The sequence below is a fragment of the Amia ocellicauda genome, chromosome 19 (assembly GCF_036373705.1).
Source record: "Amia ocellicauda isolate fAmiCal2 chromosome 19, fAmiCal2.hap1, whole genome shotgun sequence".
Lineage (NCBI taxonomy): Eukaryota > Metazoa > Chordata > Actinopteri > Amiiformes > Amiidae > Amia > Amia ocellicauda.
The window spans coordinates 19,359,867-19,384,985 of NC_089868.1; the positions used below are offsets into that span (position 1 = coordinate 19,359,867).

The 25,119-nt window shown below is 36.4% G+C and overlaps 1 protein-coding gene across 1 annotated transcript; it reads right to left on the minus strand.

Annotated features, from left to right (window-relative positions):
- Positions 1-1,786: 1,786 nt before the first annotated feature.
- On the minus strand, positions 1,787-24,669 carry pla2g4ab (phospholipase A2, group IVAb (cytosolic, calcium-dependent)). The gene is made up of 18 exons (XM_066692100.1): positions 24,580-24,669; positions 21,552-21,690; positions 18,748-18,829; positions 16,301-16,449; positions 15,903-16,016; positions 14,948-14,985; positions 14,398-14,542; positions 12,975-13,111; positions 12,428-12,650; positions 10,648-10,762; positions 8,784-8,921; positions 8,189-8,284; positions 7,376-7,444; positions 6,855-7,085; positions 5,947-6,131; positions 5,457-5,646; positions 4,650-4,807; positions 1,787-3,854 (listed from the first exon to the last, which is right to left on the minus strand). The coding sequence occupies exons 2-18, from the start codon at positions 21,582-21,584 to the stop codon at positions 3,717-3,719; spliced, it is 2,241 nt and encodes a 746-aa protein (XP_066548197.1). The 5' UTR covers positions 21,585-21,690; positions 24,580-24,669; the 3' UTR covers positions 1,787-3,716.
- Positions 24,670-25,119: the final 450 nt, after the last annotated feature.

Sequence of the window (25,119 nt, forward strand, 5' to 3'; positions counted from 1 at the left end):
ATCCAGGTTTTGGTTCAGTTGGTTACATTTAAACCAAGAAGTTCAGGCACTCAATACACAATGTCAACAAGTGTCAACAGATCTGACCAGGCTTACAAAACCTTATACTTTATATATATAGTTAAGCATAATAATTTGCTTAATATAAAAATGCTTTAGTAACATTCCAAATTAATTTTATAAATGAATGCAACAATAAAAGAACAACAATAAAAAAAAAAAAAAAACGTTAACTAATGGCCAGGCCAAATCAAAACGTGTACCTACTAGCAAGTTATAAATCACAATTTTTAAATGATTGGGGATCTTTGGATGACAGAAGTCTGCCTTCCCCCAATGCAAACACATGCAGTACGATTGTAAATCATTTGTGAAATCCTTCAGCAATACGTAAAGTATTTTAAAAACATTTGGCAGCAGTTTTCAACAAATAAGCAAAGTGAGCCTGAAACAAACCACAAAATGTATATTAATTTAGATACCACCGGGAAAATACTATTACTCATTAGAGCATGCGTCAGTACTCGGCCCTGTGGTGAATAATATTAGTGCTGCCATGATGCACTTTGTGATGTCAGAGAGAATATGAGTAAAATCTACTAAAAAAGTGAAAAGTACTCCTGAGAAAAAGTGAGCACTGAAGACTATAGTAGGCATTGTAAGATTCACTGAGCATCCCGATGTTGAAAACGTGATGCATGTCAGGACCCAGTGGGTGTGACGCAGGGGAACAGTATCGTAAGACATGATGACAGTGCTCAGGAATGTGGAAACCAGTGCTTAAGAAGAGCCCAGTCATACATAACATTTTGGCAGTGGATAGCCGATAGAAAACATTTCATTATGCCATGTTCAGTGATTTGTGTTCAGTGACAGTTCTGTCTAACCTGAAGTTTTCTCATATGTGCCTTTTTTTTAATTCTCTAAAGTGTTTATATAAATTTGTACCTAAATGCTACTATTCAGTTCAGTTTTATGGGGGTCCTGTCAAACTCATATGTTCCAACTATGTGCATTACCTAATTCCAGTCTTGTTTTACACTTAATCATTCAAACGTAGAAAAAAAAATTGTTTTACATTCAAATTTAATTCAGCAAAGTATGCTCCTCGCGTTGATATGCCCGTGCCAGATTTCTCACAGTGGTGGGAGTCTTAAGTATGTTTCATCTCCAAAAACTCCACATAGGCTTCTTGCCATGCACTCTGACACATTGGAAGATATTGTCAAAAAGCTGCATCCTGTCCTGCTGCTCTTTAGATTTAAATATTACGCTTCAATTCATTTTGTATATAATGTATGCAATTTGACTCATTTTAGATTACTTTTAGTGATATAAAAGTCCCTTTTCACATACAATACATACCAATACTGTCAATTACTCTTAGTTACATCAGTACTAATAAAGGCAAGGTGTATGTTTAAATACTTCTATGTTCCCAAATCGTTTGTTCGATTTACACTTTTTGTCTAGGGGCATAAAGCAGTATCAAAAATACCTCTGAAGCTGAACCTTTCCAATTCCTGTGGTTCAATCAGACAATATATTTATATATAAAAAAAGAAGCATGGAGGGCTATTTTATTCAGCAAATAAAAACACTTTAATCATTGATACATTGTTATTCCATAGGTGAATAATTGTTTATCACAGTTCCACATAAATAAAAAGGCAAACATTCACTCTAAAGTAGGCATGGGTTACATTAATGTATACATAAATATGTTGTCCCTCACTGTACTGGAACTTTAACAGTTTATAAATATATAGAATAGCAGAGGCTGCACTTTAGTTGCATTTAGTGATATCAGTTTATTAAATGTTACAAAATAGAGTACATCTTTAAAAAGGAACTGAATACTAATGTGAAAAATATTTTCTACCACTTTATTGATACTAACCCTACTTTTAATATATATATATATCTAAGTCTTCATTTTTCATTAAATGGTGTTCTAAACAAGAAATATCAGACAAATACACTACAGACAATCCTCACTTGCTGTTTGAAACATATCTACGGCTTTATAGGAGGGTCTGTTCCAGTATTACCCAAAAGGTGGATTTGAAACGAACGTGTCAACCCTAGACCCAGAAAGAGGCGCTGTAATACACAATGACCATGGGCTACATTTTATTTAAAGATACAAAGACATTTCAATTTCCTCTCTGCAGAGATATGAAGACTGTCAAACAGCACAGGAGGAAATACCTCTGTCTGTGGAAGGATGAATAAACTAAGCAAGCTTGAAATAACATTTGCAGTCCCACTATTCAAGAAGTGGGAACTAATTATACTGGATTTTGTATTCGGGGAATATTCACGATGAATGCACACACACTATACTTTTACCTTGAATACAACATCCTGTTTTAGTATAACATGATATTGTAATGAAGATGCTTTCTGAATATTTTAGTTTCAGTGATACTTTTGTACTAAAAAGACTGCTAGGATGTCAGATGATTTAAAAAAAACAACACAGACACCCATTTGCGTTCTGGAACTGTTGTGTAAAGCTCTATTTACAGAATTTAACATCACCTTCATTTCTGTAAATTATATACCCCTTTGAGAAACAAATGTATTAAGTTATCATGCTTTTGCCCAAATACAATTTGAAAAAGTTTTTACACCAAACATGGTGCCCAATTCTTCTACAGTTTATAATCCCTCTAGATCCTTAATCTGATTGGTGTGGATTTCTGACAAACCTTTCAAACTAAAGCATAGCGGTTAGTGAAGACACCCTTAAAACCAAAATGCATCTTCACACATGGGGCCCAGATTTAAGCCCTAGAATATAAATTGTTCCACCATCCCTTATAAACATTGCGTACTAAACTCAGTAAAAAAAAAAAAAAAAAAACACACTTTGAAACATGCTGTGACATGACTAGAAGACAAACCATGTCAACGGAAATGAGGTGACAGCATCTCTTGCTAATGAATCGAAAATGAGTTACTCATCAAATTCAATTTCTGTTTTCACTAAGTTCTTTGAGAACGAACAGAAACTACACGTTAGATAACGATATTGTATGGTTAATATGAAGTGTGACTGATACACAGTAGACATTGGACAAACATATCGCAAGGCATAGTTAATAGTTCTTATACTTATTTAATTAAGTGCTACGTATGCATAAAAATCATACATCGTTACATATTGTAACCTTATCAGATACTCAATACTCACCACATTGTACCGAACATTTGCCGGTTATAGAATCTGATAGAATGGTTTTGTGTTGCTTGAGTAGGAAAACATTTTGATGTGTAAGCCAGCTCATCAAAAATGCTAATATAAACCTGCTTCCTGGCACTAGGGTTGTTAACTTTCCATATATTGGGAATACAAAAAAGTTATTCCCATCCCTTAAACTGGTAAATTCAGTACCATTTAAAACATTCATGACTGATAATAATGTTATACATCAAAGTTATTTGAAGATGAATCAAGCATGAGAACAAATATGCAGTGGACCTCATTTCAATAAAATAAATGACTTTCGACAACATACAAAATTAAGAATGCTTTCCACCATTAACCTAACTGTGCCAATTCCCATGCCAAAGCACTAGAGGAATTCTTTAAGTATGTTCTCATGTTTACAAGCAGGTGTTGATAGCTGGTCCCAGCAAATGAATCCAGTATTTTGTAGACAGTTTTGCAATGAAATCCATATTTAATACAAACCCAGTTTCCTCATTGACTAGATATGGAGTTTTCCACTGGGTTCTTTTTTCACTAACTTTTTCGTGTCAATATTACTGAGGGAGAGAGAGACAGAGCAACGTGATGGGTTTTCCCTCCTCAACAGTACATTTTCTTTTATTGCTTCTTTAATCACCTGAAAGGAAAGAAAACATCGGGGCAAATGAGATGCAAGAACTGAAAAGGAAGACAACACGTTTTCCATGCGTTTGTGGTCGTGCCAGCCCTGCTCCCCGCTTACATGTACGTTTATTGTAGTGTACTAATATAGTCTTCTCAGTGCAAATGACCTCATTAATAATAAATTAATGTAATAATAAAAGGGTTTATTTAAATGTTGTGTGTTGGTTTTAAACACAGGCACCTGAAACATTAAAACATAAAAACTGCAAATATATTATGCAGGTGTGAAAAATGTGTACAAATTGATTTAATATAATAAATACATGATTTGATTTGTATAATAAGATGGGATTAGGAAAATCTTACACTGCAAGAGGACAACAACATAGAGAGATGGAGCGTTCTTTATATGGGGGAAGTACAGTCTTGTGAATTAATTTGCATTGTTGTTGGATTTGTTACTATGGGATCAATTAGGCCGTTTACCGTGCACAACAAAGTATAATAACACATTTTTTCTGTTAACTTTTTGAAGGAGCACAATCATGCATCATTTCTGCACGTCATGAATGCACAGACATAGCGTGATTTCACTTTGCATGAAAATAGGCACAGTGTCTGCAACTTTCAGTGCAAAAGAAGTAACATCAGCTGCCTAAATTACTGCGTCTGTGTCCTTTTATATAGCTGTCCAATTACTCTCTGCTTTTACAATTACCTTGACACTGGCATCAGAGTCTTGCTGAAACAAACAACTGTTTAATTAAAAGAGACATTTAAAAATTTTAAGGATAAGCTTTACACTTGCCTCAATATTGTTGAGCGTGTTAAACTCCATAAGGTCGTGGAGCTGTCTGAAAGCCTTGTTAGGGTATTGAAAGTTGAACGTAGAGTATGGTGTCTCAGGGTCATCAAATATGTCAAAATCTGCAAATTCCTTCTCTTTTTCAGTGTCTCGTGGCACACCTTCACACAAGCAATAAAGTAGTTAGTTACTGGGCTCAATTAGCTTTTTAAGTCCATTGCATGATACTTATTAAGATAAGAATGATTTTATTGTTCCGTATAAAAAAAGTGACTGAAGAGTTTACAACATTATAACAGACAGGAATAAATGTGAATCTAGAGCTTGCACATTTGAGGAAAGGCCAGAGAAGATTGTATTAATAATATATATTTTTGAGTTGACTTATCACATATTTATTTAGACATTTATCACAGTTCTGCGTAACATTTGTGGGGTCAGTTCCTGGAACAGCTCTATACAGTATCATAATTCAAGAGCACTAAAAAGGGCAATAAATGTCACTGCTTCAGACTTTATAGTTCCAATCAAGACATTTAAGAGGTGCGATTTAAAAATGAACAAAACCGGCTGTGCTTCGAGAAAGTTACTAATTCCCGACCTGGAAGATAACAAGTATTTATAATGAAACCTGACACATACAATGAATCTCAAAGATCTATTACCAGGAACTATTTTCCCTACAAAAACACAACTGTTACGGTCAAGACATCCCCACTGTCGAGAATCTATACAGTAGCTTTGCATTTCTTTCGGTTTAAGAGCGTTGTGAGTTTTGTCCACATTAAAGTCTATATTTCCAGATCTTACCTGGAGCCTTGAAATTTCTGAAGTCAATATTGGCGAGTACAAAGTGAATAATAGTTGGGCAGTTTTTATCCCCTTTCTTTGGTTTGAAGACATAGCACTCCTTCAGCCCTTCTCTGTCGAATACCTTTGGATCAATCTTTGGGAAAGGCAGTTTGTTCATCCTGGCCCATTTCTCTGCCAGCAACAACTCCTGAATAGAGAACCCATAATAATGTTTAATCTTAAAAAAAAAAAAAAAAACTGACAATCAATGATTCCTACAACAAATTGATTATAATCATATTTTTGTACAATTTTAATTATTCTATTCAGAATAACAGTGAACGTATACACAATGTATATGAACATAAATAACCACCAATCAAACAAAATGAACTGAAGTTTGCATCATGTCTATACTTTTCTAACTATTATAATCAACAGTGGTATGATGATATAGAAGAACCATTTCGAGAACCCTGCTTCAACTCTCCCTAGGCTGGAGTCTGACCTTGAAGGGAGGGCTGGAGTCACTGGGCCGGGCAGAGAAGTCAAAGGAGATGATGAGGTCCACCCCCCTCTGGGGCCGCAGAATCAAGGGATAGGGCAGGTTGAAGGTCAGGCCGCTGTCCACGATGTGAATCTTCTTACTCTTTACATCTAGAGGCTCATAGATGCGATCAAACTCATCCGGGTCTGTGAATCACCAAAACCAAAACATCGGAAATCATTTGCCAGCTGACACACACTTTATACAACATTTATACCAGAAGGGGCTTTCAGGAAGAAAACCAGAAAAGAGAATATTTGTACCTTGCTATTAGGTCAAGGTGTTTTGAAAGTTATTGTGAAATTTTGTACTGGTGCCCACATTCAGCTTTTAGTTTTTATAATAAAAGATAACATTTTAAGTAAGCAATCCCACACATCATCTTAAATCTAAGATTTTGGATAAGATTACACCAAGGTTGCGGATAATCCTGGACTGCTCATAAATTACTACTATTTTGTTTCACATAACCACAGCAAAATATGGTTCAGTTATTCATTAAATTAATACTTGAAATAAGAGATTTATAAACTATTGTAAAATGATAATGAGCATTTCCAAATAACCAATAACTGTGAATAACTCTGCTGTAATACCTTTCCAAGACTAACCACATTCTTTGTCTTCATCCTGAACTCCTGAGGATGATTGCTAGTATTTTTAACTTGTGTTTAAAATGATGATAAAATAGAGAATATGAATAGAGCAACTGATTATTTTGCTGATAAGTGTGCACATCTGCAAGGAGGAAAGTTGGTGTCTGTTCTTAAGAAGACTGGTTTATATATACATGAGAATTAAAGGAGAAAGTGAATGGTTTGTGGATTTAAAATTAAAAAAAGGTGGTTGACAGATAACCAGTTCCAAACCTGCAACTGCCGCGTCCTCCTCATCCACTGAGTACATGAGGTCCCCGAACGGAGAAAAGGGTAAGGAAGAGTTGAGGTTAAGGCCGAGCATGAAGTTGTGCACCTTCCCAGCACGCCCCTCTCGTGTGTTGAACAGGGTTGAGTCGCTGATCAGTGAGGTGAACATGCGGTGCACCCAGCTGGCCTGGGCGTGTTTCTGGAACTCCTCCTCCGTCTCCGAGCTCTCCGTGCCTGTGGACAGAGGGGGCAGCAGAGGGTCTTCTCACTCACCCACACTTGCATAGACTGTACCGAGTGTTGATTAATACTTATAATACCTATCCTAATTGTTCTGTGTTGTGTTCCGTGTTTTCCTGTTAGTAAGTGTAATGAAACTTGCCCCACCGGAAACCTCATTGGTAGCATTTTAAATACTCACAATTCTGTGAATGGGATGACATTCATACACATGATGAGAGGTATAGAAACGTTTGGGAATGCCGCTCTGTGATTGGCTGGTTTTGCACATGCTTTATAATTACCTTTACGAAGCACCTCGTTGTCATTGTCCAAAGTGTCCTCCCCCAGGATGTGTTCAGGCTTGAGTTGTTCTGTAAAGTGGCAGCATAGTGTGATACATAGTTTCATGCGAGTGATTTTGATTTTAAAAACCAAATTTCAATAAAACAAGCTACCACAATATGTTTTGGTGCCAGGAAGGGTTGCATTTATGGTAATGGTGGACATACAGAACTCCAACACTATAATCAGAGCAGACAGAACTGCAGAATTAGTTTTCAGTCCCGTAGACTTTAACTGTAGGCCCTCATTGTTGATGACCATGGTTATTTAAAGACACAGTTGTTAATCAGTAGAGGAAGTTCAAAGGGAAATGGCAGTGGCTGACTTGTAGCCACTGACTTAAATATTTTTCTACCAGCAGTTAAATACTGACACAAAATGAAACAATACATCTACCACAGACAAAACACTGAACGGAGTGACATAGAGGAACGGCATTCAAAATCATCAATACCTCGAATTATTATGGTTGGCTAACGAAGTAAAATTAACAAGAACAGACAGGATATGATTCAGATGTAGATTCAATGTTTTCCCCAAAAAGTTGAATGTCAGGATCTAGTTCATGTACATTAATGACATACCCCATAATGATTGGAAAGTGTGAACAATTTATCCCAAAACAATGTTTAAAAAAATACACAGTCAAATTAAATCCCTGAATAAATCAAGAGAAAGGAATGTTTGATGGAATGGATAATTTCACAGCTGTTCACTGTAATGCAAATAATGATTTACTCCTTTAAACACAGCAATTTCAACAGCTTTCTTACCCAGCTCCTCCTCCATTGTAGAGCCCCCTGTGTTGTTAGACCGGGAGACCCCGAGCACTCGGTTGAAGAGGATAGAAAAGGCACTTCCCCACACGCCTGCAAATAAAAACGTTCTTCTATTAACACAGACATAACACATTTGGGATTTACATTAGACTTTATAAATGATGGCTTTTTGTGGGCCCACTTGCCTATGCTTCTTTATTATTGCTGATATTTACATACATATATAATATACTTTGCAAAGTTTCACAATGTGCTTAATATTGGAATACTAGGTGCAGGAATGATAGAAAATTTGTTCTTACTAAGGATTAATGTAAATAAAATAAAGAAGTATTAAAATGTAGCAAAAATGATAGACAATTTAACTGTTCCATTCCTCCTAAAACAGTTTTGATTTGAATTGTATAACAATAAATGATGTATGCACCTAGCGTATATATTGTATACCAGCTATTCAAATTTAGTTAAAATGAAAGCACCTGTGAGTAAAACACATACTGTGTTGGTATTGTCACCCAGACCGATACTCGTCACTCCCACTGACTTCATTCCCTTGATTTCTTAATAATGCTTTCAGGGTGTCTCTTACCCATGAGAAAATGCAGTGGGTTTTCCTCATATTTCTTCACCACTGAGCCCATGAAGAACTTGCTTCCGAATAGATCAGGGGTCATAAAGGTACCGTATTTTGCCATCCCTATTTCATATGGACTGAACTCCACCCAATCTGCAGAAAAAAAAATGTATTTATGCACTTTATTCCAGCAAAGGAGATTCTATAATGAATAATTGGAGAAATTATTCTGAATACCATTCTATACCTTGACATTTCCTTAAAGAAACAGAACATCCCTCGGCAGGAACAGAAGCAGCCAAAACAATACATTCTACCAAAATTGTTTATGAATATTACAACGATTCACCATGATTAAAAGTCTTCATACTGTATTTATATCAGGACAAAAGTCAGTATATGATTATTTGCAAATGCATCTCAACACCAACAACCTTGGAATTTGATTTGAGTTAATAAGATTCCCTCCCAGGCCAAAACTTGTCACAGCCAGGTGAAAATTGGGCGATACTGTCTAAGAGGAAGTTGGCAAAATATTTTGTTCTTTACATTCCTGTTTGTCCCATGCTTGTCCATACATATCTAGACATGAATATTGATTTTACATCTATTTATAGCAATAATTTAATGTAAATGTATTTTAACATAATGAAAAGGAAATGTGTTAAGTGTGTTAGTCTGGATTGGTTTGCCCTTTCCATACCATAGGTATCAACGTGTTTTCTCTGAACCTACTGGATCAATTTTCCATGAATCAGAGTGATGCAAAACACTAAAATATTAAAATGCCTGAATGAGTCTTCAGTATTCTTTTAGACTAAATTATATTTAATAAAACATTTTTCTAATAGTGTAAAGTATAGCCATATTGACATGAGTCAGTAGCTATCCCAAGTTAGCAATAATTGCAGAGGAATGTTATTGTTAAATCTAATTGTTAAAGTTGAGTAGAATATAAAAAAATACTATGCTATAATACTATAATAATGCTTTATTTTTATTTTACTGACACATGCAAAAATATGATTTTGGCATTATTATCTAAAAGGGTAGAGGAAATTATGTTTCTTATCTAGTTTAGCAGGGCTGAATATTAGCAAAAAGAAGGCAGTACACATTATCGGTCTTACTAGCAGTTTGTTGCATAATGTAGAACTAATATTTGCCACTGGCAGTCAGCACAAAGACAAAAGTTATGTAAATTTTGATCTTAATTTGCTAAAAGGGGATGGAGCATTTCTATGTCATTGTTACTTAAAATAAGTTATTTAACATTTACATATTGACACTTTGTTTTTCTGTGATGCAAATCTAAGCAAATCTGTCTATAAATAAACCTAGCATTTACGTGGGAGACATTGACAGGTACAGAAAGATACAACATAGACAATAAAATGTCCGCAGTAAGGGGAAGGCATTACACAACACAGTTGTGTGTTGCCAGTGATTACCAATACTACATAAAACATGTGGTGTGGCAACATGCTCTTTACCAGTAAGGAAGAGTAAAAGACAACCTCATCCTGTCATTTTCAGTATCCTACACCAAACAATGAGTTACATAATTTCAATGCATCAACATGATCATATAAACTTGAGCAAAGTCAAGAATATGAACTGAAAAGAATGCTGTAATTATGCTTTCCAGGTTATTTATTTTGGTTATTGCTTCAGACGTACATAAATTCAGATTATTTCAAAATTAAGGCACATACTTTTCTCATTTAAGCTACAGAAAGTAAGAAACCCCTGGTGAAAACCACCTGAATATTTGTCATTCATCACTATAAACAATATGTTCTTGCAGTCATCTTCAATGATTTATCATGAAATATATTACAGAACACCACACACTACATTAAGCTCAAAACACACAGACCTGCAAACATGAGCTCTGAAACGTCGGGTTTCACGTGCAGACAGGTGAACAATGGCAAAGGACACTGGCCTTCGTCCACCTTCTCCTGCATGTGACTCAGTTTAGTGTCCATTCTCTGTAGGGGAAATGGACACGATTACAGCTAATCTCTCACAACAATATAAAGACACGCATTCTGACCAGCATTGAAGGTGGTAACGTTGTATTACTGTAACACTGCAACCAATACTATCATTGAATACATTTCAGTGTGTTTAGAAGAGAGTTAAGTTGATAGCTGAGCCCCTTTAATGATCTGATCCACTTTTCTTTTTAATAAAAGTCCAGTGCTTCTTTCAGCGTGACAACATGTGAATAGACAATATGTATTTAAACACAGATTCTGCAAGTCTAACTATATTTAGGACTCAGGTTAATGTTACCCATATCAGGCACAGATTAAGACCAGTGAACTGGTCAGAAATGAAAATAAAAATCCACCAGTAAGCAGACTGTTTCAATATATTTGTTTCAATTAAGTGAAAATATGACTGTCATGTGTTCCTAGAACAAAATTATTATTAGTTTCAGATATAGTGAAGGTTGATCACAGGGGACCTCTTTTTTAACTGGACGAATTCAGTGAACTGCTCAACCTACAAGGCTGCTTCACCAGGCCCGTCGGCAGAGCAAGAACGTGAATCCCTTCTGTAGTGTAACAAGTTAATGTGGACAGGAAGGGCTGCAGAACCCTTTAACTTCAACATAAATATTGCCCTATAGCTGCTTCACATGTTATTCCTTGAGGCATTCAAACCTATTTTTAGTTACAATTGTCGTATCCTGAGAGGATCCTTAAATAAACATTTCTTTACAACAACAAAACAAAAAGCATCGAGTGGCAGTCTGCTGCACAGCACAGTCTTCAAATGAGAACGTTTCCCTTTGTACGACGAGACGCTTGGGCTCTAATGTTGCTATATAAAGTATCAGGTGCCCGCTGGGTGGAGTGAAGCAGTCATTTGCATTGCAATATAAATTTAACATTATAAAAACAACGCTGGCTCTGTACCGCTTCTTTTCTGAATATTCAAGATAGCCATTTGGCCTCCGATCTTAATTAGTTAATTTATATAAGAAGTGAAAAGACCTGTTTTTTTCTAGGTCTTAATCCTCTTTTAAAACCTGCCAGCCTTCAAGGCGTGGCCCCACCCAGCCCTTGATCAACCCAGACTGTGCCTTCTCGAACACCACAAGGATATTTAAATGTTTCCGTAGAATTCTGCCAGGCTTTCATTTCTTACACAAAAGCAGTATGAATTTATATTATGGTCTGATAAGATGTCACCGAGAAGGAAATCCACTCCCCCACCCAAAGCAAAGATCAGTAGCAAGTCAGCATGTGCTTTTGGTAGATAATCATATCAGCTGCTTGTTTGTTCTTCAGATGTTGTAGCCTTTACGCACACTTAGCATTACTTTACGGAGCCGGTAAAGGACTGAAAAAGAATGATTTGTAAACTCATTCATGTGAATTGAAATGTGAAGTCAATGCCTGTAAGCAATCGGTAAAACATTGATAACTTAATACATATTAAATATAAACTCTTAATCTGAAAAAAGTAAGAAAAGTATATTGTGGTAAATGAATTTCTATTAGGATTCGAAAATAACAAATATATATTCATGAGTGAGCAGGCAGTCACATCTTTTTCCTTTTTTTCCCCCACAAACAGTTTTGTGTCTCTTCATCTGTGACTTCAATGCATGACAGACAGGGTTAATAAGGGCCTGTTCTTACCCCGGGGATGAGGGTCTCTCCAATGAGCATGCCAAAGATGTCGGTGAAGGTGACGGGCTGTCCGGCAGCCTTCTTCCTCCACAGGGCTTCAATGTAGCGCTTGATGTGCTGAGGCAGGAGCAGAAAGAGAGGGTTGCTGCTCACACTCTTCATCAGTTCCATGTTGATGTCCTTTGGGCCCTTGGTTGGAAAGCCAGGGTGCGAATACAGCGTGGACATGTACCTGAGCCCAGAAGGAAACACAACAGCCCGTCTCAGGACTCATCAAGCGGGTAAGTTCAATCATCTGGGAAACACAATTTTCTCTACGACTATACTGACTTCCATGATTGACTTTAGGTGTTAATAAATCGCTGAAGGATACGATATGGGGTGACTTGGATGCGTTTAAGGGGTAGGTTTGTCTTGTTTATTTTCAGATGTAATGTGCAGATAAAAAAGATCACGAACTAGCTAGAAAGGCCCAACAGATAAATACCCTATCATAAATTTCTGCAAGACTTTTCCACATTTTGTCCCGGAAGAGAAGGCTAAGAGGGCCACTCACCATGTGGAACCAGACAGGCCAGCAACATAAGTGGCACAGTCCAGGATGCCTGACTCGTACAGTGCCTTCATCACACCTGAAAATCCCACCATCGCTCGAAAGCCGCCCCCAGAGCCCAAGATGGCTATTACTGGCACCTGCGAAAGGAGGATTGTAAGCGGTTACTGGTGCCAAATACGAAGTGGATTCAATATCAAACCAAATACACAGCCTTGACATATTTAAACGACCACCCTGAAGACCAGTCTAATTTTCTCACAGTATGGCTATGCCTGCAGTACAAATATCTGTACAACCACACTGATCAGGCCCTGCATGGAGAATAAAAGAGAACAAAAAAGCTACATTTTACTAGGGTGTTTAGGTGCAGCTGTATTTCCTTCTCAGTTCAATATGTCAGGGATCTGTATATTAACTTATACAGTCTTCATCGGAAATTAAGTATGAGTGAGGACTTTGTAATGACACCTTGCTTGGTGTTATTTGATCACTGTTACCATGATAACCACTTTCTGCTTTCTGGAACTATGGGACCAGTGCCCAGGTGTGGAAGAGCAAATGGTTTGCGGTTTGGTAATCAAGGAAGAATGCAATAAAAGAACCAGCTGAACAAGAGAGAGCAAGTATACATTATAAAACTACATGCACAGGCTGTCCTGAAAACAACTGTTATCCACAATGATCACAGATTGCTTCCTCGTTGTTTCTAGGAAACCCCATTATGAATGAAGACAGTCAACACAGTGTCCTGGGGAAAAACATCTCCATGCTTCCACAGATCCAAATTCAAATTAAAATAATCTGACTGATGTTTTCAAGACAGTGGATTACGAACTATGTTTTTTGTTTTTGTTTGAATCACGCTGAGACATTTTCTTAAGCTTGAATAATTTCTTGGGAAGCTCTTACGCAATACTTTACTTAACATTACGCAATACTCCTGAATTAAAATGATATGAGGTAAGAATAAGTTCATAACTGTGGGTTGGACAGAATGGAAATGGCAAAATAATTAGGCCTGAAACATCTAGATTTCCTTACAAGAATTTAGGACTAACCACTTCCTCAAAAATCCCAAATGTGCACTGAGACACTGACGATAGGAAATGAAAGACAAATTCCAAGAGCTTACAAGAGTAAGGAAGGGAGTGAGCTGTTATAGTGGATAACTGGGAACAAACCGATGCACAACATTAGATTTTGAGTCAAGACATAACATACGTTTATCATACTACCACCAAAGGCAACTGTGTCTCCACTAGTCCCTGAACTGGTGTGTTGTCACCAGCAATGAAGATCCATTATTTAACCCACTAACATACCTATTGACAGGAAGGTCTAGTGCCAACCATATTCTGATGAGTGCAGTATTTTAGGTTCTATCCAAAGTTTTCGGCCGACATGACATATGCCGTTAACCTACTTCTCGAACTGCGGATGGGAGAAATCGAGGCTTCTCCATTTTCAGGAGGTTCTTGATCCCTAGCATCACCCGGTCTCTGCGTTTCTGTCTGAATAACTTCTCTTTGTCACAGAGCGCCATGCTGAAGTGTAAGTCAGTTGATGAACTGAGGAGATAAAACACAGCAAAATCATTCTGCTTTCTCAAAGGGTTACTGAAATGAATTATTGCAGGCTATAGATCTAAGTTTTAGTGTTTCATTTTACAGAAAAAAAGACAGTGGTCTCAGGAAAGCATTGAAAACCTAGATTTTATTTTTGTTCACAATACAGATGTATAGATCAAATACAACTCAACACAGCCTATAGCAATATGTTCCTTGGGATGGGATCTTAATAATAGTTTTAGTTCTGAATATATAAAAGTATATCACAATATACATTTTGAAAGATCATTTTAAACCAATATTAACTACATTTTTTTAATTCTCCATTAAAAACTTACAAGCTAGTATTTTTAAATCTTCATGAAAACACATACACAAATATACATTACATAATATAATACATACCACACCTCAAGGGTCATCTCCAAATACACTTTGGTAACCTATTGAAGAAAGAAAATAAACAAATATACATTTATCATGCAAATACGATTAAAAAAAAAAAAAACATGAACCATGATCACATTCCATTGACTGATACACGCTACAATTAAAAATGCTTGATATAATATTGTAACATCTGGGGGGGCTCCAGCCACAGCCAGATTCGAACCCTCGTCTCCTGCGCCACAGTGCTGCGACCTTAACGCATCACTAAAAGGCCCAGGCCCCTTAGTCATGCTTCAGGATCACTACACTACCCACCCCCAGTAATTAGAGCACACCCTCATACTGTTCTTCCATCCCCTCACTCGAGATGGCCTGACACATGCTCGTTATCCCACTACTGACACCAATGTACTAATGTCTGGTATCAACAGAATCCAACACACACTCAAGTGTTTCTCAAGGGAGGTTTATTGTAACCCGTCGACTTTACAGGAACACTCATTACAGAGAATGCTGTTACTATTACCACGCTCATGCAGGGCTCTATTACTGAGCTAAAACCCATGCGCCTGCCCTTATGAATCCCGAATCATGTATGACTACTGAGGAGGTCCAACCCCCTTTACCAGTAGTCACCTATCCCCACACATTCACCCTATGTGATAACCCACATAAGCCAATTAAATATACACAATAATGCATGATATGGACTTAATTAAGCAGGGACCCTCCCACAATTAAATGCATTAATGCATATAGTGTATTCCTTTGCCAATATGCAAAAGGAATTAGATGGCAACAAGACTAGTCACATATGGATTGCCCTATAACACCACATGTAGCAGTAGTCGAGGGGGAGTTCCCCACCAAACGCTACAATATAAAAATAAAATGTAACATTTAGCCCTGTAAAATCGATATTTGTAACATATATAGAGATGCATGAATATATTGTCAATTACAATCTTACTTTTCCAATGAGGAATGGAACCAACTCTGCTTGGCCCACTTTGATTTTGGAGATGGGAAATGATGCCGTACCCAGAGTCTCATCCATGACATAGTTGGCATCCATTAGGGTTATCTGAATTGACAACAAAAGGGGCAAAAGAGGTTTAAAACATATGTTATTGATATGGAGATGACAGTATTGGTAGCATTTCAGTGGTCAGGATCTTCTCGAATCGGTTTTGACTGAGATTGTACTAATCTGTTTTACAAAAAGTCGCACAACCCCCCCTCCCTAAGTAATAATTTAATATAATACATCAATGAACAATATGAATTAGAAGAGAGTAAGAGCCAGTGGCTAAAGACCCAAGAGATCGAGGGAAGGTTTACAGACAATAGGGAATATCAACAAATCACCTCAAGTACATTCTCCTGATTGGGATCCAAGATGAATTCAAAGGACTCGTTCCACACCGGATTCACATTGTTGTTGATATGCTTCGTCCTCTTTCTGCTTTCTGGTGCAGATGGAATGAACAACTCCACATACGGGTCTGGGGTATCCACTTAAATCCCAAAAGGCAGAATTACAGAAAATAAGAAATGTTCCAGATATTTTAGTTTATATACATTTATATATTAGTTGATTTATATATTAGTTGATGACGACTGTGCATCATTACATCAAACATGGATAGGGAAAACATGTTGCAACATCAAAAGAAAGTATAAATCATTGTCTTAAAAAAGGGTTAAATAAGGCTGAACACGTGAAAAATACACTGCTATAATTAGGATTTGTAAGGTCATTTTACTTCCTTTTCTGTATAATATTTGTGGCCTCTCTGTGACACTTAAGGTGTGAATTTTTTGCTCGTAACAACATTCTATTTAAAGGTTTATTTTAATTGTTAATGTTCCACTACATTTCAGAACTGACGTGAGCATTGCACTGAATCGTATACATTGAGCAAACCGGTTTGAGAAATTCAAGCTCCTACAATCTGAACGGCCTTGCTGCTGATTAGCTTGTATATCTTAAAGTGACCTCAATTTCCATTCTAAAATAAAGTGCAAAGTCACATAACTATCCATGCCACAACTAAACTGTTAAAAAACTAAATCTATAAATAGTATACTTCCGTCAAGCTTCCTCTTATGAAGAATTCTACGTTGCATAGCGTAGATTTTAAGATTTTAAATACAAGAGTTTGCGCCTTGCTCTCTGCATACTTTGCACATCTACCATCTATACAAATTTGGTGGTATTAATTATCTTAACTTTGCATCCTAAATGACGTGTGTAAATTGTTAAAACTGCAGGCAAGAACACACTAAGCTGTTATGAAATTAATGCTTTTTTTGGTTTGATATTTTAAGCTTTTATCTGAAATCACCAGAGCGCAATTTTGCCATCCCACTCACATAACTCAGAACCTGTTGTTGCCACTATGTTATTTCATTCATGACAGCATAATAGATTGTTGTAATATGTTAATAAGATAATGGTTCAAGTTCAGAAACACAGGTGACATCATTATATAATCATTCTGGCAGAGTGTTGGCATTCATGAAAGACATTCAATGAATGACACATAAACAATAACTTTAGCGTGGAGATTTTCCACATGTCGTATTCATGGAATTATGACCTAGGTTGGAACTTGAAATGCGAGTTTTTGTCCATTGCAAACGAATTGCTTTTTGCTGGAATCAGATGACATTCCAGTCAAAGACAAAATAATTAATGAAAGGGTCTGCAAGTTATCTTATGCTGTGACAAGCGGAAGTGATGGGCTGACTTTCACCTGACTGTTGCGTCATTAGGGAGAGCAGTCAGGTCAGGCAAGTGCTGGCTTGCAATATCTTTTTCACACTGAAGCCTTTGCATAGGAGCTGAAAATAACAGATATTACTAGGTTTAAAAATCAAAATGGATAAATACTGGCTGGCAAAAATCAGATGCAAAACATATGCAATATCAAGAAGCTCAATCAAGGAGGTAAGGCTTGATTTTTTGTATTGATTCCTAGAACGGACATCAAACATTTACATTAAAGAGTAGGAAGAACTAATTGAACTAATTATCAATTGATTCAAATAGCTATACTAGTAAAGAGCTAGTGAGTAGAGGAGTAGAATGCAAGATGTAGGTTGTCGTCTCACTGTTTCAATGTGGTTACGAATGCTGGGGACTGAAATATTTGAACCATCCTGGCTTAAGTCAAATTAAATAAATAAAAAACCTTGGAAATTAATTAAATACAATTGTCAAAAGGGTTGGCTCTTTGAAATGCAACCATAAATGTTCTGAGCACATTTGACATCTTTCATTGCAAAACTTTGCTAGACATATCGGCTATTTGTTCAGCAGCTGTGTGTCTTTAAGAGACAGAGCTCCAGCTAAACCCTTGAGGTATGGAGAGCCAGGAGAGCTGCCGGAGAGCTCCAGACCGGCCCTCGGCCAGCTGTGCGGAGTGGGGCCAGAGTTGGGGCAGGCCTGAGGCAAACAAACAGCAGGCCAAGAGACAGAGCGCTAATGCATTCCAAAAAACATTATTACTGCTGTGCTCATCAGATAAAAGCATTCACTGCAGAGGTATTTTCAAATAAACAACAAAACAACATCTTCATAAACAGAAAGAGAAAGCTGACAGGTCGTTTCATGATAAGTAAACAGAAAACTATCTTTTATAAAGAAGCCTTTGACAGATGGATTTGTTTCTAGGTATTATCTTGATTAACTGAAGATAATATACTAAAATACTAAACACTGATGAAATACTAAACACTAGCTCTGATTGCAATCATGGGCACAGTTTTCAGACAGCAACATAAAACCACAGCTAAAGCATGGTACTTACACAAGTCGCCGATGGCTCCCTTAGTGACATTCTCAGCTCGTACCACAGTTACTTTGAATTTGTGTGAATATTGGTGCTCAACCTGGAAGAAAAGCATGCATGCAACTTAATTACATCATATTTAATTTAAGCATGTATGTTGAAACACGTATTTATTAATTCAACTAGTAAATCTCATGAGCTGAATATTAAAGAGACTTTTCCATATCTAATCTAAAAATAATAAAGATAACGTATAATAAAAAAGCAGATGTTTCAATAAAAGACGTCTTCAGTCTGAGATGACTTACAGCATTTTGGGGAAGAGGGATCACTCTATACAACAGTTTTTAAAGCCATTTAATATATAGCACATTTAACATGTTGCAAAATGAATGCCTAACAACCTTCACAGTGTGTGAAAATCATATTCATCCTTAAAATGCACACAAACCTCCCCACACCTACACAAATAACTGCTCTAACATCTCTTAAGAATCTAAACTATTTTATATCTTGTATCTATCTTTAGTTGTGCTAATGTTATATGGTACTTAATGTCCTTAAAACAAAATAACTAATCCAGCATGACATTAAATAGCCATGAAATATTTATAGAAAACTGTATATTAAATAATTTGTGACAAAAAATTCCCAGCTTTATGGAAATAAACACTCATACAAAAAACGAATGGACTATATCAAAAATAGATTGAATTTTCTTGTGCACTTATTTCCTTGCAGTAAATGAAAGGATCCATTGTTGTCTCTTTCACAATTTGCTGCTTACTGTCCTCACCACCACGATCGAATCTCACTTTCCTTCTAGTCAAACATCGCATAGAAGTCTTGAGTCAAGAGTCACATAATACAAATGTATATCCAGCATTCAAGTGACAGCACTGAGTTATCCATTTTTATTAAAACTGTTCACAGAAGTTTATTCCAGAAACGCTGAATGTAATCTTAATGGTTGTGGGGAATGAAGAAAATAAAATAATCAAAGGGTAACAAATAGGAGATGATTGTTGTTTATCTCACTGTCTTCCATTCTAGAAAATGATGCTAATAAATAAGCTCCACTCTTTAGCAACAAGATGTTGCTGTGAAGTACTGCTGAACTTCACCGACAACTGATGTGTCCACAGACTCTAATAAAACTCATGTCTTTATTGAAACTAATCAGTACTTAGTTGGAAGAACAAACATTTCTCTTCTAATCAGAATGATGGCACTTGACACAAAATAAACCGATGTACGTAACTGCTCTGTAACCTTTCCTAATCTACAGATCGCTTTTTGTATGCTACCTCTACTGATCTACACAATTACTTACTGTCACATAATGAAATGAATACATTCAATACAATTAGCCTTCAACACATTGTAGCATTTTCAGTGATCAGTATGGCGTTTTACAAAAAAAGAGAAGAAAAATGCTGAAAGCTTTGACAGCTCGGTAATATAATATAAAAAAGTAATGCTACTGCACATGAAAAGTAAAAAGAGGTCAGGCTGCAGGATTCTTTCACTTCCGGAAAATCAATCTGACTTCTGATCTCCTCTTAAAAAAAAAAGCATCACTTGTGGTTTTGAAATGTATCCAACAACAACCAAAAAAAAAAAAAGTGTCATCTGTTTAGGAAAATTCAGAATGTAATGATGAAACCCATTTGTGAGTTTACAGAATTGTTGTCCACCCCATTCATTAGACCTAGCACTATTCTGTAGTTACTGTACAGAAGTATCTTCACTCTCACTTCTGCCAGCAAGCATATTCGTACTTGGACACATTTCAAACTAGAGATTGAAAATATATATACAGAAAATATCTATAAATGAAATCGAACAAAGAAAATACAAATAGTACAATATACTTAGGAAATGCATTTTAATCAATAATAAGAAAATGCCAATGTTTTTTGTTCACCAAAGAGTTCTCAGAAATCCTCAATTAAAATGAGCTTTGGTTGGAAAGTACTCCAGTGAATATGCTTAAACTGTTGTGCAGCATGCAAATTGTATTATGCAAGACTCAGTAAGCAATAACAGTGGACTGCAACAGAATTCTGTCTCTGTCTAAAACATGGTGAATTGAAGTTTCTCCAACAGCTATGAATGACATCACATGGACAGCAGCCTAGAAGGCACAACACCTGATATCAATGCATCTGGACAGCGTGGGAGTACAATAACTTAAATTATGGTTGCAACAGACATTACATTACAGCTGTGTAATGCTATACATTTTAGTATTTTTGTTTTTAAATTTTAACAATAGCTAATGCACATGGAATAACAAATCAAGGTTGTACTTAAAGATTATAGCATTAAAGAACAGCATCTTTGACTTAACTAAACACTATAGGATGGCTGAAATAATAGTATCACAACCTAACTATAACAAGCTAACTGTTGTTGAAAATAACTATGTGAAGTGACTGCCTTTTAAACAAGGAGAAATAAGAAAGCGCAAACTGTGGTGCTGGTTTTGCTTGTGAGGCAGAACTTCACACCCTGCTTTTACATACTGTACAACATAATGTTTTTTAAATATCGCTATCGACACTTCTTAAGTCTGCGGTCTTAAACCCATGAGCTCTAAAAGAAATGTAATACGTTTTATTTTTGGCCTGAAATCCTTGTCTGAACCCTGTGTGTATTCAAGGACTTACGCTACACATGCCAAAGAAAATGAAAAGGCTGCTGAGATCACTGGAAATAATGTATTTCTCTTCCATGAAATAATTTTAGGTTAAATGAATCTAGAGTGAAATCCTGTCAGGCCTAGACAATGCCTTTCCACCGTTTGATTTGTTACTTACTATAATGTACTGGTAAGGATCTATGGAAGACATGGTCAGTCACAGCCAAGCTGTACTCGAGGAAGTGATATTGGATTGGTTCCACTTTCTGGATCCGCCTTCAGGTACAAACAAATCTTCTGGGCTGCATGTATTCACCCTGTTAAAAAGATATGTAATGTTAAGATGAAATTTAACTACCAAGAGACAGGCTACACTCAAATTAACAATATCACCATCACACAAAAAGAGATCAATTGTGTTATTTGCACTATTATTATTATTATTATTATTATAAAGCATAAGTAGCAGTAGAAGTCAACTTGTGCCTAAAACAAAAAAGACACTATTCACAGTCCACTCTCTAAATTAAAATGTTTTTTCTTTCAATTTGAAAAACACACTTTTCAAAATTAATAAATTATCTTATTTTAATGGAAGAGTAATGAAGAATAAAAAGTCACCACCCACTTGACACATTCATTTCTAAAATGACTTTTTATATGTATCTAGGGCTTATATATAGTATGAGAACAGGAAATGCAACCTCACAAATTTCAAATGATACTGAAAGTGTTTCTGTTACATATTCTACAGTAATTACATGCCAGTTTAGAGCAACTGAAATCAGCGCTGTCTCAGATCCTGCCTGTTGTCAGCAGGAAAAATGACCAATACAGCACCATTCGATGAAGAGAAACACACTGCTTAATTTAAAATTTTAAGTTTTAAGTTTTTGCAATTTGTGAAGACAATTGTACAATTTCTGTTGAAATAGATAATCTCTCCAATAAACAATGAAACAAAAAACAATGGAGACCTCTTCACTATTTGATATAGCTGTAAAAACAAATTAATTTGAAATGTAAATCTCTCACACTAACCACCTGCTTATGCTAAAATTGTACTAATTACTACCCAAAGCTACTTTCAGAGAGTAGGGGAGAACTATATTATAACATAAGCATCACATGTGATACATCAAAATTACATCTGCTGCAAGGAAAGGATGGAGTTGAAATATCTTGCACAGGATAGCACTATCTAGTTTCCTATGTTCTATGTTCTCAGCCAAAAAAAGCAGGCAGCGATCTTCCCAAGTTATAACTCAAAAGGAAAATTAAATATTTACACTTCATAGCACTTAACTTCCTTTCTGTAGACCCTCCATTCGGCACTACACATGCAGTGTTGCTCTTTGATCCTATCTGATAAAACCTCTTTGGTTCAGAAAGAACTTTCCGAATTTTCGCATTAAACATTCGCAACTTCCCTGCTGCTATTTGACACTAGGGGAACTCAAGACTGCAGACTTGAACAGTGGAAACACGTCCACACTGTGAGTTCTGCATGGCGTTCTCGATCGCCAGGTTCCCACACTGGTCAAAAGACCAAATCCACATACAGCGCAGACTCTCTCTCCCACCATGTCCTGAAACAACCAACTGCACCCATTATCTGCGTCTTCTTTACTATAACACCTATCGTTGTCAACTCTGGCCTACCCCAAGACATTTAAACCCTCCTCTTGATATTTTACTGATATGCTTTTCTTAAAATTGTGGCGAGGAGCTCAGACAGCATACCTCACAGTCACTGTAAAGACCGTGTACTGCAGTGAACAACATCACCACTGCCACTGTCTGCCCTGCTCGGAAAAGACCCTTCACTTCCATTCAGGCAATCAAACCACATTTTCTATTATAAAAATAAATGTGTGAACAGATTGGTCTGAACTTGAACTTGCTAGCATCATTACTACATCAACCTGACTAATTTCACAAAAACAGATTAGTCATTTACTTAGTGTTTAGTAAGCAGTTCAGGGGTTTCAAACTTCGGTCAACTATGATCTGCAAACCTGAAAGATAACATCTATGTCAGCTGTGGCATCTCCAATGACTGGGTGAGGAGGCTGGGAATCATCACATACAACAAGCTCTGAACAAAATATAGCATTGCGTGTGTAATAGTTCTGTCCTTTTCATTCCCAGCATTACAGTACACATTAAAGGTGCTTTACTTCATCAGTGCTCAACTTAAACTAAGACAGACAACCAGTCATTCAAAAACATTATGCCAAAGCCCACCGAACATTAACTGTTTTCTTATAATGGGATGGATTTCGAAGACTAATTGTTAGATAAGCTTGAACTTTAATTAAAACAATGAACTCAATACATATTTTTTGAATGATTCCTTCTTTTAGTTGGTTTCAATGGAGAATGTAAGGCTTTTTAACAACCAATGTATCAGTGTCTTTTAGATATTGAAACCGAGACAACCACTTTATTGTATCTAATACATTCCCCTATGCATGTACTGTAATCTAATACTAATAATAATGGTAAACCTGTTATATTGTGTTTCCAGTTATGGAACTAAAAAAAAAAAAAACATTTTCAAGAGATTTCTGCTTACAAAGGACTATTTTTTTTTTTTTGGGGGGGGGGGAGACAAAAATATGCATTTGTGGGTTTATCAAAGAATATATATAATCGACAGTCAAGTCAGACAATTTCAAGTCTGTAAAAGGAACGGTATAAAAAGTTATAAAATACCATCAACCAAAATTAATGATTGAAATGCCCATTCATTCATTTGCATTCTATACAAAGAATCCTATGGTTACATACCGTTTCTTGTCAAAACCTTTACATGTAATTATCGGTGTCGCAAAATGGAAAACTATCTTTTTAACTGCTTTGTGCTGCGTTTGTCTGGAAGGATTTAAATCACAAGCATTTCCATGATATGACCTGACACACGAATCTAAAAATCAATGATTCAATAGTTATTATCAATAGTGTCCAAAACTAAACAGCCCAAACTCTGTGTAAATGCCACCGTGCCAACTCCTACCAGCAGACACTTACTGATACTCTGTATCGCATTTCCTTAACATCTCGCTTTACTCAATGGAGTCTCAATGAAATAAGTGAAGTATAAAACAATAGCATTCCTGTCTCAAGCCGGGCACAGTCACATGTGCTACAAACTACCTTTCAACTTTAACTTTCTTTTTAAACAAGTAAACAAGTAAACATACCTTCTTAAATGTGTCAGGCCATTAATTCAGCATTAAAATGCATTGCTTACGTGCAAAACTTTGAGCAAAGGCAGAGGCGCTGTGGAGGAGAGGCGGCGCCTAGTTAGTTTCCTTCCTTATTAAAGACCCACACACCCAACTTCCGCGCTGCGCAGATGTCCGCAGCTCTGCGCAGATGTGCAGGATCCCGCCGATGCCATTGGTGGAGCCGCGCAGAACTGCGGCCATCTGCGCCACATGAACTCGCACGACCATATATGACACCATAGGGGTATGTACATTAACATAATAATAATAATAATAATAATAATAATAATAATAATAATAATAATAATCTACATATCCACGTCAACTGAGTAAGCTTATCTTCAGCTATTTAAATGTCCTATATTTAACCAGAGAAGCCACATTGAGATTTACATCTGTTTTACAAGTGAGCCCTGACCAAAAAGGCAGCATACACCAAGTTACACAAACACAAAAGAAACACAACATTTTATATATATATATATATATATATATATATATATATATATATAT

What these genes read in the sequence shown, in the direction of transcription:
- pla2g4ab (XM_066692100.1), bottom strand. Translation starts at nt 21,584, where the DNA reads ATGTCTTCCATAGATCCTTACCAGTACATTATA. An exon ending in GGGAGCCATCGGCGACTTGT is followed by an intron (nt 16,450 to 18,747) that starts GTAAGTACCATG and finishes TTGGGATTTAAG; the next exon opens with TGGATACCCCAGACCCGTAT. An exon ending in CCCACTGCATTTTCTCATGG is followed by an intron (nt 8,285 to 8,783) that starts GTAAGAGACACC and finishes TTTTATTTGCAG; the next exon opens with GCGTGTGGGGAAGTGCCTTT.